The following is an 18,314-nucleotide window of genomic DNA, read 5'->3' on the forward strand; positions in this document are numbered from 1 at the left end:
GACACGCTGACGAGCATGGCCAACCTCGCGTCGACGTACCGCAACCAGGGGCGATGGGGCGAGGCGGAGCAGCTGGAGGTGCGGGTGATGGAGACTTCGAAGACGGTGCTTGGGGCGGAGCATCCCTACACGCTGACGAGCATGGCCAACTTGGCGGGGACCTACACTGATCAGAAACGCTGGACAGAAGCAGAAGAGCTTCTCCTGCCAGCAGTAGATGCGTATCAACGAGTCCTTGGCATATCTCATCCCGACACCGAGCGCACTGTACACCAGCTGCACGATCTCAGACAAGCAAGACTAGAGCAGACATCGACCAATATTACTCAACCTGACGGGGATCCAAGTAGCCGGAGTCAGAGAATCGTAGAAGCCTCCTTCGACCCTAGTGCAGCCGGAAGGAAAGTTGGTCGCAGGTCACGATAGAAACGGATATTGCACTTCGACTAAAAAAAGGCCGCTAAGAAGTAATTAGGGAGTGGTGTCTTACCTTTGTTACGTATATGCTGCATATGGAAAGCGATAGACTTTATCTTTCTCTGTTTTGATATTGTATCATTTGTCGCCTACGAGCGGTCGCTACACCTGTCGGAAGTGAAGCCTATTGCGTCATTTGTACACCAGCGAGTTTAGAGGGCGCCACAGATGTACAGACGCGTCCTACGATGATCTTGGCCGAAATCGCGGTATATATGCGTAAACCAGTCATACCTTTTCAGGCGCCATATCGCGACGACCCTTGCAGATTCGGCGGTGCAGGCGTGCGGAATAGACTCAGCGGGAGACTAGGTTGCACTCAGCGGGAGACTAGGCTGCACTCTGCGTGTTACTAATGCATGAAATGCTAAATTCGTCGAGATCGTCTCGATCACATAGTCGAGTTCTGGGTTGTACGCCAGCTGCGATTCCGGCACGCAGGGCTTCCGGCACATAGGGATGGGGGTTATCGCTACGCGGCTTGAACGGTGAAGGCGCCGCCGGGCCTACGATAGAAGCGATGCTATACATGGAGCCTACGAGCGCGATATACAGGGGCCCCTTTGCTAGCGGCACCATCTTCGCGGTAGTGAGAGACGAGCCCGCAAATGAACCGGCTGCTATCGCGCGTAGGCGACGATGAGCGCTGCAGAGGAATCCGCCAAGGCGGCGAGGAAGACGGCCCTAGTCGACGGGGTGGAATGCAGCTTCCCGAAGGAGAGCTGGAAGGCGCACTTCGTCAGGAGATGGGTGCTGGCGTATTAGCCCACATCAACTGCGGCGGCGCGGCGAGGCCTCGAGTCCAGCAGCATTCGGGGGCGCGCTCCTCGAGGGAGGAAAAACAGAACCGTCGATTCGCAAAAGACTCACCCAGCGAGTCGAACTGCGCCGTGAATGCCCACGGTCGTGAGCATAAACCGCCAGAAGGATAGGGACTGCTCATCGTTAGTTGGGGGCGTATCGCTAATCGTGGTGATCCGACTCGGGGGCGAGGGTCTTGGATCCCTAGGGTTGCATAGGCGACAGGGTTTGTTGCGTTGTGAATCTCCCTCTATGGTTTGTATGGTAGTGAGTCGGGGATGCACAGACTACGCGTGTTAATAGAGTATTTGAACCATGTGTAGACCTGGAAATGTGCCGGTCGAAGCATTAACGAGATGAGGCGCGCCGTGCGTTTGATCTCGAGTGTGCGCAGGAGTAGGCTTTGTGTACTGTCCATATACATATATATGTACATATGCAAGGCGGGTACCGACAGTGCGTGTGCGCACAATAGGGTAGATGTCCTCGCAGACCTTGTCGGTCCTCGTCTTGGGCAGCTCGGCGGGGATTTCAAAGGTTCTCGGCATCATGAAACGCGACCCGCCCGCCTGGGTACGTACCTATTCCATCAGCGAGGGACCGTGATGCCGTCTTCCGTCGCCGCCGCCGTCGCCGCCGCCGTCGCCGTTGCCTCTTCTCATGATAGTAACGGAGGTGGTGGTGGTGGTTGACGGCTCCGGAGCTTGACGTACGCCTTGGGGACTGCGCCGTAGATGGTATGCGTGACAACATCGCAGGCGACCTCGAGGATGGCGGGGTGGCGGGTGAGGGCGGTCTCGAGGGCGACCGAGGAGACGTCTTCGCCGCCGAAGACGATGAAGTCTTTCTTGTGGTCGAGGATCTGTACAGATCCGTCGGGGTGCTGCCCGGCGAGGTCGCCGGAGTAGAGGACGCCGCCGCGGAACAGCTTCGCGGTGGCTGCGGGGTCCTTGTGGTAGCCCGGGATGCAGATGTTGCCTGTTTGGAACAGACTTCTCCGACGCCGAGGATGCGGCCGTCCAGGCTCGGTCTCATCACTAGAACGAGCAACGAAGAGAGGAAGCCACAACCATGATGTGCCATGTGACTGTACCTCTCTGCGACCGGCGGGTCCTTCCATGCTGGCAGTTGATGATCCGTGGCGATGGGGTCGTAAGTCTCGTTCATTCCAGAGACGTAGACAGTGGACAGGCGTGGTCTTGATCGGAAGATCAGCGCACGCTCTGCTCGTGGGATGTGAATGTGGAAACTCTCACAGCTGAGTTGCGAGGCGCTCGCATTCGCGCACTACAATGTGTTCACGGTCGGGGCAGCATTATAGTGACTGGTGAATTCTGTCTGAAGAAGCTGCCAGATGTGCTTGTGATCGATCTTTCGCAAGCATTAATGCGTGCCGCGCACGGCGTTGACGGTACAGGGAACTCGTCCACTCCGTGGCATGGGACATCTATTTACTGGTAGTCAGCCATCTGCCGGCGGCTCCACTCACGGCGCATCCTTGGGATCTACCGGCAGCGTCCAAAGATATCACAGCGATCCGCAACGATCGGCACCAGGCAAAGCACTGTGTGAACTGCACACCTTTCGGAGGTGTCGTCGTCCCAGAGCTGTAGGCCAGAGCAACTACGTCGTGCTCGTCCTCGACGCCCGCCTGCGGATAGGCTCGAGAGCCATACTTTCAATCGTAGGTGCAACCCCGTTCGCTCGTCCTATCGAATGGAGGACTTGCTTCCGCGGCACTAGCGTCAGCTTCCTCGAGGAGCAGAATGTGCGGACTATCCTGGCGGAAAACAACATGCATAAGCGGAATGAACCCTCGATCCACGACGACGCAGTCGACGCCGGCATGGGTCAAGATGTAGTCTCCATCTTTTGGAGGGAGACGATGGTTCACAGCGACGCTGACGCCTCCTGCGGCGAAGATGGCGAAGATGGAGGCGGCAGTCATTGGAGTTGTGTTATATATGTGTCACGCTCTTCGGCACAAAAAGACAAGGTCGTGTCGTCCGGTTGTCCGCTATCCATGGATGCCTTGCCAAAAAGAGACTCGCCGGCATGTGCTGTACGTGAACGTTGTATAGGGCTCGCAAAGCTGAAGCGACGCAATATTGCGCTCCGGCTTTTTTCTGTACACGGAGATGCCATTCTTAGGACGCCGCTTGTCGCAAAGTTTAGTATCCTGATCCGTCCCTCTATTGCAAACCTGTTCTCTTGGTCCTTGGGCTAATGTAAGTTCTGGGATCGGAGTTCTGCCTGGTCTTCCTTACAGTCGCCGCAGCAACGCGACTGTAGACCTCCAGGGCTCGATAGCTTCCGTGGTCGGTCCCCATACTTCACACTTCCATCACGGAATGGATCGCGCCCCTTCCGCGGAGTTTTCGCATCTCTGCCTCGTGGTTGCCGGAGATGCGCCCTAACCCTGCCCGCCGATCACACCCAATTCTACCACTCTCTATCGCTTCTGCCGAGCCAAGGGCCAGTACGGAACCACAACGCCGCCGTCGCAGCGGGACAAATCCAGCCATGTGCTGAAGCGACGAAAAGAGAAGTGGCTTGCGCCCGCAAGCGTGAAAAGAACTGGCAGGAGAGAAGATGTAGGGAGCAACCTCGATGTCGATCGAACGCGAAGTGCGCTGGACATACTCTGTCCACGAGTGATTACCGTATCTATTGAAGTCTCTCCGGCGGCCGTTCCCCCCCTCCTTCAGCTGCGCGAGGCGTAGGCGGCGTGTCGATCGCACCCGCCGAGACTGCACACCGTCAGCGACTGCATACTCTGTATCTGTAGGCAGATGCCGTGACAGCCCTACATTGCATGTCGCTAAAATCCAATCCCTAGACTTGTTGTGCTCTATAGTGGTGCTGAATAAAGCAGGCCGTAGGATACCTTGACAGGCTTCCGGAATCCTGTCTGTACATGTGCGCGAAGTTGAAGTTGAAGAAGGACGAGGAGTTGAAGGAGGAGAAAGAGCAGGAGCAGGAGCAGGAGCAGGAGCATGAGTGAGAGCAAAAGAGGGCCGATGACCCCAACGAGATAGAAGCCGCGGCGGCCTTCACACGCACCGTCTAGAGACGTCCGTTCTAAACGGCCGCCCTCCTACGTGCGGTCAAGGACACACAATCCTCTGCTCCTCACTCATTCGCCTCCGAATAGGCAGACGATGAGGATCGCTTTCCCGCGGCTCATCATCATCATCATCATCATCCGATGGCCCGGGTCGCGCTGCGTCGTTGCGTGGAAGCAGAAGCGATCACCAGTCGGGGGATCGGAGCAGGTCGGGGGGGCTGACTCGACTCAGGGCAGAGTAGAGTGAGGAATGGTGGTAGGGGTTCGTGGACGACTTCAACGCATGAGTGGCGGGCAAGGCGGTCGAAGAGAACACCCAGAGGATCCAGAACACCATTATCCCCCAAGGCGGAGCAATGGGCAAGAGAGAGTGGCGCGACCTTTGAGGCGGGAAAGACAGGCTTTACCCGCTTTTAGACGCCCACAGATGCCCGAGGGAGGAGCGGACAGCCTACAGACAGTCTCACGTTCAGCAGCACGGACGTCAAATCGCAGGACTTCTTAGCTAAAGCGCTGGGAGTGACGCCCGATAGCCAACTCGACATAACGACGCACGTCTCGAAAATCACGGCCAAAACGCTGGGACGGTGCACTGCACTGACGGCGGTGAAGGGCCTCCGGCCGAAGCAGATGCGTCAGCTATATCAGGCATGCGTGCTACCGGGGCTCGACTACGCAGTGTCGACCTGGTTCTATCCAGGGAAACGCGGCACGATCGAACGCGCCTAACAGCTTGACAGAGTACAGAAGGTGGGAGCCCAGCTCATCCTTCGCGCCTTCCAGACTGCGGCAGGCAGGTGCTCGAAGCCGAAGCGTGTTTGGAGCCGACATACACTAGGCTCGAGAGAAAGGTCACGACTCAAGTAGTAAAAGTCCTCGTACTAGAAGCAGACAATCCCGCGAGGACGGCCGCCCGATAGGCTATCCAAAGCCCATGCCGCCTGACGCCATTCCGATGCCCGATACGAAAGTACAGCATACTCCAAACTCTGAGCCGTGAGCCGATTGAGACGGATCCGGCATAGGTGCAGCCTCCGTGGTAGGACCTCAGCCAGATCGCTCTGATCGAGCCACGGGACGACGCGAAACGCGCATACGAGGACCGATGTACTACAGACAAACGAGCGTTGTTTACAGACGCTTCGGTAAGTGACGTACAGGAAAAGCTGAAGGGAGATTATTTCTTTGAGAATCAAGATAGTAATCTAGTGAGCAATGCTACTAATAGCTAGTCTTTTCAATCCTCGGTATCATCCTCAGTAGTGCCCAGATGGTCAGCCTGCGCTTCTAAATATGCACAATCGATCTCAAAGGCTAGTAGTGACCCATCGGTACAGCCGACCGCAATACGGTCGTCTTGTACGGCGAATTCAGACATATCATATCCTTGTAGACACAAAACCATCAAATCCTGATAAAAAATCCCACCCTTACGAAATGTAAGAATACTCAAAGCGGGCTTCAAATTGCGGTTGATCTCTTCGGCCCTGCTTAGCCTCACTAATCCGAGATTCGTAATAAGGGAGAGTCCACGAGTCGAGTAGTAGATTCGCTTAACAACACCGGCTGTATCGACAACTTCCAAAGCTGTAGTGCGCCTATAGTCTCGAGATCTAACAATCCCGTTGACGTTGTGCCGTAGATTCCGTAGTTTGCTCTTCTAGTCAGGCGTAGTTTGTGTTGGTCCTTGCGACAATTCTGGATTCACAGCCCACACTCGTACCGTCTCGTCCCACGAGCCCGATACGATCTGCCTGCCGTCCGGCGAGAACGCTACGGCCGTAACCACACCTAAGTGGCCGGTCAGCGTCTTCCGATGCTAGCCCGTCGCCGCATCCCACACTCGCACCGTCGTGTCTTCCGAGCCCGATACGATCTGCCTGCCGTCCGGCGAGAACGCTACGGCCGTGACCAGTTCTGAGTGGCCGGTCAGCGTCTTCCGATGCTGGCCCGTCGCCGCATCCCACACTCGCACCGTCTTGTCCTGCGAGCCCGATGCGATCTGCCTGCCGTCCGGCGAGAACGCCACGGCCATAACATAGCCCGAGTGGCCGGTCAGCGTCTTCCGATGCTCGCCCGTCGCCGCATCCCACATTCGAACCGTCTCGTCCCACGAGCCCGATGCGATCTGGCTGCCGTCCGGCGAGAACGCCACGGCCGCGACAGGGATCGAGTGGCCGGTCAGCGTCTTCCAATGCTCGCCCGTCGCCGCATCCCACACTCGAACCGTCTTGTCCCACGAGCCCGATGCGATCTGGCTGCCGTCCGGCGAGAACGCCACCGCCCTGACCCAGCTCGAGTGGCCGGTCAACGTCTGTAACAGCGGCGACCAAGCTTCCTCTATCCGAGGCACTTGCACTAACCACGCTGGTCTCTTCGCGGTATTGCTTCTTTTGATAATACTGGATTCGGGAGAAAACACAAGCGCAGCGCCGTACGCTTCGAGAGGCGATGTCGAAATTGCCTGGAAATGTCGTAGCAGTACTCGAAGACTATCTAGGGCAAGCGGCAAGAGTCGCCCATCGTATTCGGGCTTTCTGCTTCGTTAGTAGGAAGTCCTTCAATGATACAGGACTTTGTAACATACCTGCAGTTCTTTGGCCGGCTTACATATGAGCCTCAATGTCTCTGCGCCACTTTTCAAATTCCCTAGCCAACTCAAACATTCCAGCCACTCGAGGAACCTGCTAGACAGGAAATCTGCCGTTGCACTGCGCACTTCAGGGATGATGCCTTTGTCTGACGTATCAGTATTGCACGAGTGCTGTGCCCAGAATGATGCGGCATATTCGAGCTCTAGAGCAGGGCCGTCGATCTTGCTCCGAGTTATTGCTTGCGCTGTGGTGGACGATGTTTGCGGCCACGGTAGATCTAATAGATTGACCTTCAATCGGCTGCGTAAGAGTCTTAGCGCGCTAAGAGCAATATGTCGGTGTCCATACGACCCGAGGGCGTCGTTGGACGGGTCTGCCCTAGCCAACAGGAAGTAATCTCGTGCGGATTGATGTACGAATTCGACCTTCTGATCCTGCATTCGAACAAAGGAGGTGCACCGCCCGATAGTCGCGTGATTAATCATGTCCGCATAAGGAAGCCCAGCTATGCCGTTGATCTCTTGCAAGGTCAAAGGCCGAAAGGCGAGGGCCATGACTTTAAGAAGCCGTCTACACTTCCCTGTAGAATCCTCACGACGAATCTCGTTCAACGCTTTGAGATACACGGCATCCAGCCTATTGGCTAATCGTTCGATGGTTTGGAATGCGTGACTAGCAGGCACGGCTTCGAGCTGCTTGCACACCAGACTGACCCAGAGGAAAGTACCTTCCGCTTTCGCCGACAAGCGAGCTTGTAAACGCTCTCGAAGATCCGTCCCATAGTCATGCATACGATTGAGTTTATTAAGCTTCTGGACGATGTAACTGTCCACCGCGGTGGCTACACGAGCGGACTCAAGATCCAGACTGAGTTGCAACTGCTCATGGCTAGCGAGCAGCATTCGGTCGGCTTCTGCTAACGGTCGGCTCGTGAGCAACCACTTCATCTTGGACGGCGAGTCTAGTCCGTTCCGCACGATTAGCCGCAGCAAATCCGACATTCCCGCCTTCGTGCATTCGTCCAACGCATCGACCACAATGTAAATGCGACAGTGACACTTATTCATCATAGCTTCAAACATGTCCCAAAGCTCGCGCAATGGTGCGATCTTGGCGAACGGTCGCTGGTGTTCGTCATCCCATAGCTCTCGCAAGACTGGTCGGGTCTCCTCTCGTGCTTCGTAGAGGCGCAGTATCAGTCCTTTGAGAATGGCTTCCACCGTGTTCAGTCGGTAGTCGGCATTTTGACAAAAGAAGTACGTTACCACCGAGGAGCCATGATCTGATACTTTCGACAAGATGATCAGTTGTTCGATCAGGCCGATACTCATCATAGTCTTTCCTTTGCCGGCGCCGCCACGGACCCATAGCAGACAAATTTCATTCCCAGTCAACTATTGCTGATATCTCGAGTCCTGGAGCACCCATGTGATCGCCTCTTGCACCAATTTGTCCTTGCTTTCCTTCAAGCGGCTCTTGGTCTTGAAAGGATCCGGGGGACATTGGAGCGCTGTAAGACACAGCTGATGTATCTCGTCGGCAGAATGGATGTTGCCACTGTGCGCAATCGTCAGCCGCAACCACGTATAACATGTCGCAGATGTGTGTACAGGTGAATAGATTGGCCGCTATGGATTGTCTGCTGGCCTGTCTGGTTGACAATGCGGCTAGCGGAATTGGACACGTTTAAGCGGCCAAGCGCAGCGACCGCGTCGTCGTCGCTCATGATTTTGTGCCGCTAAGGTCGTGTAGAAATGTCGCTAAATCCGAGGAGATGTTGCAAACTTGCCCGCTATTAGGACAAGCGATCCATCTGATATGTACGTATAATAGAATAAAACAGAAGTAGACCTGCCTCTTCGGTGGATGTCGTTGTAGGTGTGTATGTCTGGAATAATTGCGGGAAGCGTTCCAAGAGACTTTGCGCCCGCTTAGCAGCGCTGTCCCCTCCACCCCGCGTGGTCGTAGTCTACTATGGCTGGATTTCGTTCTGTAATCTCCGCCTCTAGGGCAGCGCGGGCCAAATCGTTATAGCTACAGAACGTGTGCGAAAGTTTGCAGCGCCCTCTAATATTAGAAAGATTCGGGCAAGCCCGACTGGTGCAAAATTGTTAGTACCTATGCCGTATATGCTTCGAACCCGTTTGGTAGCAAAGTGAATTAGGCCTGCCGAAATCGCAGATTGCCGAACATGACCTCATGCTTTTCCGCGCGCACCTAGCTGAATGTGCCTTTTGTTCGGCGAATCCGCGAATCTCGGCTCTGCGATTGGTCGGGCTGTACATGATGGCTGAGTCGTTGTAGGCGGGCTCGCTCAGCTGGAGGCGCCGTTTATAGTGTAAGGCCACTCGTGCATGCCCCCCGTATGTTGAATGCTGCGCCACCACCTACAGCAGCGCCTCTAGCTGCCAACTCACCTACACAGCCAGCCTCGGCATTCTCGAGCACGCAACGGTGCTGTAGGAGAACGTGTACAACACGGACGAGACGGGTGTGATGTTGCGCGTGCTCAGGTTGCTGAAAGTCCTAGTTGATTGTTCCTCCGAAATGCGAGCGAGGCCGACCCGTCCGCCCTGCCCGTCACGGCTTCGACGCACGCGCCCGGTCCCCTCGCGGGCCGTTTGGTAACCGCGCTGTCGCCAACGGTCCAGGTCGGGCAAGGAACGTCCAAACCTGCCTCCCTGCACGCCCGTCCGACCCGATTCGCCGACGATCGGATGGGAACGGCGGCGCGGTCGCCATAGCAAAGTTGGTCGGAAAGAGTTTAAGTTGTGATAGGGAGTGTTTAAGGGGGATCGGGGCCGGTCGGGGGTTCTGACTCAACTGAGAGCGGAGCCAAGTGAAGCATAGTAGTGAGGAAGCAAGGAACCTTGCAGATAGGCACTAATGCGCGTGACCAGAAATCGCGCGGGTGCCTGGTGATATATACTGTACAAACAAACCAGTCCCTGATGAGCCTTCACGACGAAAAAGCTTTGTCGGAACAACACCCGAAGCTTTAGGACTCTTGTACTCATCAGTTTTTCATTTACCTTTCTTCCGCGTTCATCTCATTACTCTTAACCCTAACCCTCATCAATTCATGAAGAGGAAGGCTGGCTCTGCAGCCCCACCGCTTCGAGTTGTAGACGAAGCTGAGATTGCCGGTCTATGCAGATAACTCTAGGGCACGAGCATAGTACGTCACTCTAGGTCTCTTACACCTACACGCTCCAAATGGCGACCAAGACTTTGTCGCACGACGACTACACAGTAGCATGGATCTCTCCTATCGAGGTCGAGCAGGTCGCTGCTATAGCAATGCTAGACGTTGAACACCCGCGTCTTACACAATCTTTAGTCGACTACAATGCTTACCAGCTTGGAAACATTGCGGGTCACAATGTCGTAATCGCTAGTCTGGACTCGGCAGGCAATGCCTCAGCCGCTACTGTTATCACTCAGATGCGGAACACGTTCAAACAGCTCCGATTTGGGCTTCTTGTCGGCATAGGAGGCGGCGTACCGATCAAGACCAGTGAAGGCTGGATCAGGCTCGGGCATGTCATAGTTAGCAAGCCTACTGGCACAGATTCTGGCGTCATCCAGTACGATTATGGCAAAGCACAAGCGAACGGAGTATTCGAACGGACAGGATCCCTTGCGCCTCCGCCCAAAGTGCTGCTTAACGCAGCACAGCTGATGTCCGCTAAGCGAAAGCATTTTGTCGAGGATCCACTCAAGGCAAATCTCCAGCTCATCAATACCTCGCTTCGCGACCTCCGGAAGTACAAGCATCCAGGCCCCGATAAAGATCATCTGTACCGAGCCGACTATCTTCACGCCGACAAAACTTTGTTATGTCAGAAATGCAGCTGCGAGCCCAGCATGCGAGTCGATCGCGGAGCAAATAACGATGACAGCGACGAAGAGGATGAAGATGATTTCGATCGTTTCGTCGTGCATCGTGGCAATATCGCGGCGGGAGAGAAAGTACTACGTAATAGTGTTGAGCGAGATGCACTTGCCAAAACAAACAATGTCATCTGCTTTGAGATGGAAGCTGCGGGTGCAACCAACGATTTCCCATGCCTCGTGATCCGTGGTGTGTCGGATTACTGCGACTCCCACAAGAACGACAAGTGGCATGGATATGCTGCGGCGACTGCGGCCGCGTACGCTCGAGAGCTCTTCAAGTACATGCCCGTAGATGAGGTCCGGCAGTGCGGCGTAGCTGAGCCTTACGATCCGGCCTTGAAGGAAGCTATACAAAGACTAGAAGCGAACAAGGCAAGTAATACCTGGAACAATTACGACAATACTCAGGTCATGAATCAAGTTACCGGCAATCAAACGTTTACCGGCGGGCAAAATTTCTCCTTCTAATTAGTTGATATTAACACGTGCGAGGAGTCTGTTAAGCGTCGACCTGTATTATACCAAAAGGTCGGTACGAGATGTCCCTATACATCTGCTATACTTTTCTACTAAGCTAAGATAACAATCCGATACATTATCTATCGACGCGTACATACTAAATAATAACTTGAATTAAACATTGAAAAGGTAAATGCTATTTAGGTAGTAAACGTAGCTAAAGTACGTATTAATGTATACATTGTTGTTGATTTTCTTCTAGACAAGTAAATACATGTACTAGTTAGAGGGAAGGCTTTTTACTCAAGTACTGTAGTAAAGCGGTAGTAACAGCTATATAAGGTTACTCTTATAGAAGGAGTAACGTAAATGATTATCGAGCCGGCCATATCATCGAGCCGGCCACTTTTCCTTGGCATTGTAAACAACATCTTTCCTTTACAATATCTCAACAATAAGACATGTTATCAGATAATCAAGAAGGCAGAATCGAGCTTGCTATCAATGCCTATAGATCTGGTCATTTTCGGAGCCAACGAAGCGCAGCTGCAGCTTTTAATGTCCATCATCAGAAACTCTCTACTAGACTTACAGGAACCAGCTCTCGCGCGACTATAGTACCAAATCGTTAGAACCTGACGCCAACAGAAGAGGGGACGCTTGAGCAATATATCCTTGACCTTGACTCGCGAGGATTTGCGCCCCTACTATCTGAAGTAGCAGATATGGCCAACAAACTGCTAGCTATACGAGGAGAAGGGCCAGTCGGCAAATGCTGGCCTAAGAGGTTTGTTACACGTTCAGAGAAGCTAAAGATGGCATTCAGTCGAGCAAAGGATCGTCAGAGAGTCCTCCAAGAAGACCCAGAGGTTATCAACGCGTGGTTGAAGCTAGTTGTGGACACAAAAGCCAAGTATAGTGTCCATGATGATGATATTCACAACTTCGATGAAACAGGCTTCCAGATAGGTATTATTGGAACAATGAAAGTTGTTACAGGTTCAGACAGACGAAAAAGACCGACACTAGTTCAACCAGGTAATCGCGAATAGGTAACAGTGATACAGAGCATTTGCGCCGCAGGCTATGCAATCCCACCCTTTATCATCTACAAAGGGCGCGTCCACATCTCTGCGTGGTATGGAGAGGCTGATATCCCTTCAGATTGGAGGATCTCGGTCTCTAAGAACGGCTGGACCAATAACGACCTTGGTTTAGAGTGGTTAAAGCATTTTGACACGTATACAAAGACGCGTTAAGTGGCAGGGTATAGGCTACTCATTCTCGACGGCTATGAGAGCCATTTGAACCAAGGTTTCAAGGACTATTGCCTCGAGAACAAGATTCTTACCTTGTGTATGCCTTCACATTCGTCTCACATCCTTCAGCCTCTCGACGTAGTATGTTTCTTACCGCTAAAGAGCAGATACTCTGAGCGTGTCAGAGGCTTGGCACGGAATCGCGTCTTCTATATCAACAAAGAGAACTTCCTTCCAGCCTTTAAGGACGCGTTTTTCGACGTGTTTACGAAAGAGAACTGTCGAAAGGCCTTTGAGGCAACAGCGATAGTCCGTACAGACGCGCAAACAGTCATTAATCGTCTTGATCTACTGTTACGGGTCAACTGCCAAAGGCGGTTTACTCGAGGTGGCTTCTTGAGAATAAGTGGTGCAACAGGGATATGAGAAGGGGCTTTGTATTCCAATGGGTAAGTTGGTAACATGAGTTCAACACGAACAGACATAAGGTCCATTCGTCCTACCTATATATGTAAGTTAGATACAAAGGGAATATGTAGTTGCTCTGTTGCTCTGTGCTTGGATCCTCAGATCTTACAGAGCAGATGCTCTGCTGCTCTGCACCTTGATCCTTCAGATCACAGAGCACCCTCTCTGCCTTAGGCACTAGTCACGTGACGGTTTGACGCTCGTGGCCGTATGTCCTTGTCCTCTAACGACTGGCTGTCGTCGTTCCCTTCTGTCTTCTGCTGTGCCGTGTCACGGGATCGTAACACTACCCTCCTCTTCTACTTTCGAAGTTCCATCGAGAAGTATGTCGCTTTCTGCTTCCTTCCTTTAACGTCGTTATGCCGAAACAACCGAGGTTGAGCAGCACTGATCGTCGCAAGGAACTCGCAGACAAAATCGACCTGGTTGGCTCCGAAATGCCTGTCGCTTGTTCTGAATGCCGGAAGCACAAACGCACCTGTCTGGTGCACACAAGCAGCGGTCGCTGCAACCACTGCAATCGTCACAACTCGGTTTGCGACGTCCGGGTCACTGAAGCGGAGTGGTCGAAGCTGAAATCCGCTCGGGAGGTGTTGTTGTCTCGCCTTGCCGAAGCTCGGGAGGCTACGTCCCTGGCCATCGCTAAGGAGCAGCGTTTGATGAAGCAGTTGGCCCTCGTGGATCGTCGGGCCGCTACTGCGATTTCGGTAGGGGAGCGCGAAGCGCAGGAGGCGGAGGTTGAGGAGGTCTTTTCCCTGGAGGCGGTGCTGCCTGCTGGCTCCTCTTCGCTTAGTGGTTCCTCGATGTCCTTGTCGCCTTTCACCTGGGCCGCTACCGACGGGCTTGACGATGCCTTTTTCGAGAACCTCGGTTCTGCGCCTCCTTGGCCTGTTCTTGATGGAAGCTCTGGAGCAGTAGCCGGCAGTTCGTCAGGTTCTTGAGTGGTTCCCAGGTATTTTCGCTGTCTGGGTACCCTTTCCATTTGATCAAGTATCGCTGACCTTCTTGTTTCAGTATTTTTTCAACTTCGAAGACATCTTCTTCAAAGTTTTCCTGGTGGAAGGTTTCTTGTAATGGCGTTTCTGGGTCAGCTGGTTCAAGCTGAGAGACATGGAATGTCTGATGTTTTCTGGTGTCTGATGGCAGTGCAACTCTGTAGTTGACTGGTCCGGTCTGTCGAATGATCAAGAAGGGTCCGACTTTGACGTGGTCAAGCTTTTTGGATGGTCTCTTTGTGCCAAAGTTTTTTGTGAGCACATAGACTCTATCCCCCTCCTTTAGCTGAGGATTCTTCTTGAATGTGGACTCCTTGCTTTCCACTCTTGACTGCATCTTTGTGATAGATGTTGTCATGTCTTTGTAGGCATTTTGCAGCTTTCTAGCAATCTCAATGCCAGATGCTGCTTCAATGCTGGGCAGCTCTGCCTGCCACAGGTCTGGGTGCCTTCCATGGTTCGCCCAGAATGGGGTCTGGTGTGTTGTAGATGACATCTGATTGTTGATTGCAAGTTGAGCCATGGGAAGGTATGTCATCCAGTCATCTTGCTAGTAGTTGACAAAATGCCTGAGGTAGGCTTCCAAGGTCTGGTTTGACCTCTCAGTCTGTCCATCTGTTTGTGGGTGAAATGCTGTAGACATGGCATGTTTGGTTCCAACCTTAGCAACAAATGTCTTCCAAAGGTTGGATGTGAAGAGCTTGTCTCTGTCTGTCACAATCTTCCTAGGGAAGCCATGGATCCTGAAGACTCTGTCAATCAGTGTAGTTGCAGTTTGCTCCGCTGTGAAGTCTTTTCTGTATGGCAGGTAGTGGTTGTATTTTGTCAGCCTGTCAACTACGACCATGATGCTATTGTAGCATTTTCCGCTTGATTTGTCTGCTGATTCTGGCAGGTCTGTAATAAAATCCATAGTGATTTCTTGCCATGGCTGCTCTGGTGGCTTTGAGAACTGTATTGTGCCATAGGCTGCATGTCTTTCATTCTTGTTTTGTTTGCATAAGTTGCATTTCTTGATGTATTGTGTCACCTTTTCTTTCATCTTTGGAAAGGTGTATCGGCGCCGCAGCTGCTCGAGCGTCTTTTCGATGCCTGCGTGTCCGCTGACTGCGTCGTCGTGGTATCGCGAGATTATGTCGCATTCGAGGTCTGGGGGTATCCTGACCTTTTCATTCGCAGGATACCGCTCCTCTGTGTCTTCTGCGATGCTGATGATCGCGTTGATTTCGTGTACATTCGGTGAAAGGCTCCCATCTGAGTTTCGCCTCAGGATGGCCTGGTTGAATAGTGCTTTGTCTTTCATGTAGTCGGTTCTTCGGCTCAGAGCGTCAGCTCGGCCGTTGTCTTTGCCCGGCGTATAGCAGATTTTGAACTTGTACTGTCCAAGGTGCTCAGCCCACCGGACCTGCCGGCGGTTGAGCTCCTTCGTGGTAGTGAACGTGAGTAGGTTCTTGTGATCAGTAAAAACCGTGCAATCAGGCGCACTTGCCACGTAGATCCGCCATTGCTATAAGGCGTCCACGACTGCAAGCAATTCTTTATCGTGGATGTCGTAGTTTTGTTCTGCTGGGCTCATTTTCCTTGAGTAATATGCGATCGGCATTCGGTTGCCATTGTGCTCTTGCGTCAGGCATGCGCCGATAGCCAGGTCTGAAGCGTCTGTCTCAACCTGGACCGGCAGCTCGGGGTCGAACATCTTGAGTTCTCCTGCGTCTGCCATCCGTTGTTTGACGGTGTCAAATGCCTTCTGGCATGCCTCAGTCCATTCGTATAGTCGATCCTTCTTCGTAAGCGTGGTGAGAGGCGCTGCAATTGATGAGAATCCTTGGATGAACTTTCGGTTGTAGTTCGCGAGTCCTAGGAATGCTTGAACCTCTTTGACCGTGGTCGGTGTCGGCCAGTCTGTAATTGACTTCGTTTTCTTGGGATCAGGCCTGAATCCCTCAATGCTGATGATGTTCCCCAAGAACTCGACTTCTGTCCTGTGGAATTCGCATTTTTCTGGCGCGGTCCTGAAGTCTGACTCGGAGAGTCGTTTGAAGACTTCCTGAACGTCTTTGACGTGCTGTTCCTTGCTGCCCTTCGTGAAGATGAGGATATCATCCACGTAAGCGACAACGGTGACGTCGAGGAGGTCCCGGAGCAGATCGTTGATGCAACGTTGCTGCGTTGCCGGGGCGTTCGTAAGTCCCATAGGCATAACGAGGAACTCGTGAAGTCCTCTCGACGTAATGAACGCCGTCTTCCATTCTTCGCCTTCTTTCATTCGGATGGAGTAGAATGCGTCTCTCAGGTCGATCTTGGTGAACCATTTTGCTCCGTTCAGGCGATCGTGTAGTTCGCCAATGTTAGGTAAAGGGTAGCGGTCCTTGACAGTAATCTCGTTGAGTCGTCGATAGTCCGTAACGATCCTCATCTTACCGTTTTTCTTTGCTACTGCGAGGCACGGTGCTCCTGCCGGGGATTTGGAGGGTCTGACCCATCCTTTCGCCAGCATGTCATCGAGCCATGACTTTTCTGCCTTGATGTGATCTTCTGATTTGTGCCTAAGTCGCATGAATGGTGGTGTCGTGCCTGGTTCGAGCTTGATCTCGTGGTCCCAGGGTCGGTGTGGGGGAAGCTTTTTCATGTAGCTCCCCTCCGTGAACAGAAACTTCCACTGTTGGTATTCTAGTAGGATGTCGACCGTCGTCGCATCATCCGCTCGTGCCTCCGCAGGCCGTATATGTTGTGTGTTAGCCAGAACCTTCCCGTTCTGCCGTTTCGGCTCGCTCGCTCTGAATTCGAGTGTCCGCTTCTGCCAGTCGATCGTTGGGCAGGTTTTCATCAACCATGGGTAACCGAGTACGACGTCGTGCCTCGTGCGGGTGAGGACGTCGAATCGTGTTTCCTGCTGCAGCTGGCTGATTTTCAACGTGACTGGTGCCGTCTCGCGGTCTACCGTCGGGAGATCTCCTCCATCAATTGCCGTCAATTGATACTTGTTCTTCTTGCTCTGGGTAGCGATCCCGAGCGTCTTTACTAGTTCTTCCGAAATGAAGCTAGCGCTTGCTCCTGTATCCACGAGGGCCATAGTGGCTTGTCCATTGATTTCTACTAGGGTCTGAAAGACTCCTAGTCCGGTGGCCGTCGTGCTGTTGAGCTCTTTCGGATCTTCCTTATAGATCTTTACGTATCCAGGCGCTAGGCTCTGGTATCGTTTTGGTAGTCCCTCTCGGATTGGGATTTCCGGGTGGTCACGAATGCTAACCTTTCTCTTGTTCTTAGGTTTCTTCGGAAACCATCCGGCTCCGCTCTTGTCTATGAAGTGAATCACACAAGAGTCGTCGTAGCAGCCGGTCCAGCTCATCTCATTATGAGCTGGTTCTTTTGCCTTCTTCTTAGCCGTTGCAATTTCCATACTGTTGAACTGGCGTCGTTCCTTGTTGGGGCATTCCTTAGAGTAGTGTCCTTGCTTACCGCATGCATAGCAGGTCACGTCCTTTTGAATGTTATTAATCGTTCCGCGATGGACCTTGTTCTTAGCGCGGCAGTCTTTAGAGATATGACCTTGTTTACCGCAGGCATAACAGGTCATCTTCTTGCTATTATTAACTGATCGCTTTTGGAGATTGTCGATCTCCATTGCGTCAGGGTCGCGGGGTCTTGCCCGGAATCGTCCGATGTTTGGAGCGACTCGGAACGCTGGAACACGCACTGTCTTGTCATCGTACTTGCGTTCCAAGTGTCGTTCGTACAGCTGGTCTCCGATAGTGCTGGTTGCTTCAACCATTTGTCCTAGGGTCTCGATTCGTCCTCCGTATCTCATGAGTTCGTCTTTGACATCGTTTCGGAGTCCTTTGCGGTACATCTCCAGAAGTGCTGCATCGTTCCAGTCGAGGACGACGGCGAACTCCATGAACTTGGCGGCATAGTCGCGAACCGATCCTGTCTGCCTCTGGAGTTGGATCATTCGAGCAGCGTCGGTTACTTCGGTAGTGTTCCCGAACATCTGTTCGCATGCTTGGCGGAATTGAACCCAGGAATCGAGGATACCGCTTGTCTCGGTTCCTTCGAACTTCTGCTTAACAAACTTCTTGACCCATTGTTCGGCGCGGCCTCTGAGGTACATAGCAGCGAGCAAGGCTGCATCTTCGTTGGTAGGGGCCGGGTTGAATCGAAGGTACAGGTCGACTTGAAGAGCCCAATTGTCAAACTTGGCTCTGTCTCCGTAGAACAGGTCAGGTTTTGGAACCTTGACTTGTCCGGGTCGTGGAGCCGTTCCCAGGAACCCGGTCGTGGCTGTTCCTGGATTGTT

The 18,314-nt window shown here is 53.0% G+C and overlaps 6 protein-coding genes across 6 annotated transcripts; 4 read left to right on the forward strand and 2 right to left on the reverse strand.

The window, feature by feature from the left end:
• Positions 1–15: 15 nt before the first annotated feature.
• Positions 16–291, forward strand: K489DRAFT_292282 (uncharacterized protein; the record flags this gene model as incomplete). The annotated part of the gene is made up of 1 exon (XM_033600215.1): positions 16–291. A coding segment is annotated over one exon (276 nt), but the record flags the coding sequence as incomplete, so codon positions are not given.
• Positions 292–1,936: 1,645 nt separating this feature from the next.
• K489DRAFT_405134 (acetyl-CoA synthetase-like protein) lies at positions 1,937–2,398 on the reverse strand (the record flags this gene model as incomplete). The annotated part of the gene is made up of 1 exon (XM_033607146.1): positions 1,937–2,398. The coding sequence occupies one exon, from the start codon at positions 2,396–2,398 to the stop codon at positions 1,937–1,939; it is 462 nt and encodes a 153-aa protein (XP_033455261.1).
• A 183-nt stretch (positions 2,399–2,581) lies between these two features.
• Positions 2,582–3,558, forward strand: K489DRAFT_127327 (uncharacterized protein). The gene has a single exon (XM_033599016.1). The coding sequence runs from the start codon at positions 2,717–2,719 to the stop codon at positions 3,503–3,505; it is 789 nt and encodes a 262-aa protein (XP_033455262.1). The 5' UTR covers positions 2,582–2,716; the 3' UTR covers positions 3,506–3,558.
• A 2,606-nt stretch (positions 3,559–6,164) lies between these two features.
• Positions 6,165–8,270, reverse strand: K489DRAFT_413858 (WD40 repeat-like protein; the record flags this gene model as incomplete). The annotated part of the gene is made up of 2 exons (XM_033608094.1): positions 6,165–6,878; positions 6,933–8,270. The coding sequence occupies 2 exons, from the start codon at positions 8,268–8,270 to the stop codon at positions 6,165–6,167; spliced, it is 2,052 nt and encodes a 683-aa protein (XP_033455263.1).
• A 1,642-nt stretch (positions 8,271–9,912) lies between these two features.
• K489DRAFT_385010 (purine and uridine phosphorylase) lies at positions 9,913–11,449 on the forward strand. The gene has a single exon (XM_033605993.1). The coding sequence runs from the start codon at positions 10,156–10,158 to the stop codon at positions 11,302–11,304; it is 1,149 nt and encodes a 382-aa protein (XP_033455264.1). The 5' UTR covers positions 9,913–10,155; the 3' UTR covers positions 11,305–11,449.
• Positions 11,450–13,285: 1,836 nt separating this feature from the next.
• K489DRAFT_385012 (uncharacterized protein) lies at positions 13,286–14,170 on the forward strand. The gene is made up of 2 exons (XM_033605994.1): positions 13,286–13,974; positions 14,037–14,170. The coding sequence occupies exon 1, from the start codon at positions 13,382–13,384 to the stop codon at positions 13,961–13,963; it is 582 nt and encodes a 193-aa protein (XP_033455265.1). The 5' UTR covers positions 13,286–13,381; the 3' UTR covers positions 13,964–13,974; positions 14,037–14,170.
• Positions 14,171–18,314: the final 4,144 nt, after the last annotated feature.

The sequence above is a fragment of the Dissoconium aciculare genome (genome assembly GCF_010015565.1).
Source record: "Dissoconium aciculare CBS 342.82 unplaced genomic scaffold K489scaffold_20, whole genome shotgun sequence".
Taxonomy (NCBI): Eukaryota; Fungi; Ascomycota; class Dothideomycetes; order Mycosphaerellales; family Dissoconiaceae; genus Dissoconium; species Dissoconium aciculare.

Coding starts and splice junctions, on each gene's coding strand:
- K489DRAFT_127327 (XM_033599016.1), top strand. CDS start 2,717: ATGGGACATCTATTTACTGGTAGTCAGCCATCTGCCGGCGGCTCCACT.
- K489DRAFT_385010 (XM_033605993.1), top strand. CDS start 10,156: ATGGCGACCAAGACTTTGTCGCACGACGACTACACAGTAGCATGGATC.
- K489DRAFT_385012 (XM_033605994.1), top strand. CDS start 13,382: ATGCCGAAACAACCGAGGTTGAGCAGCACTGATCGTCGCAAGGAACTC.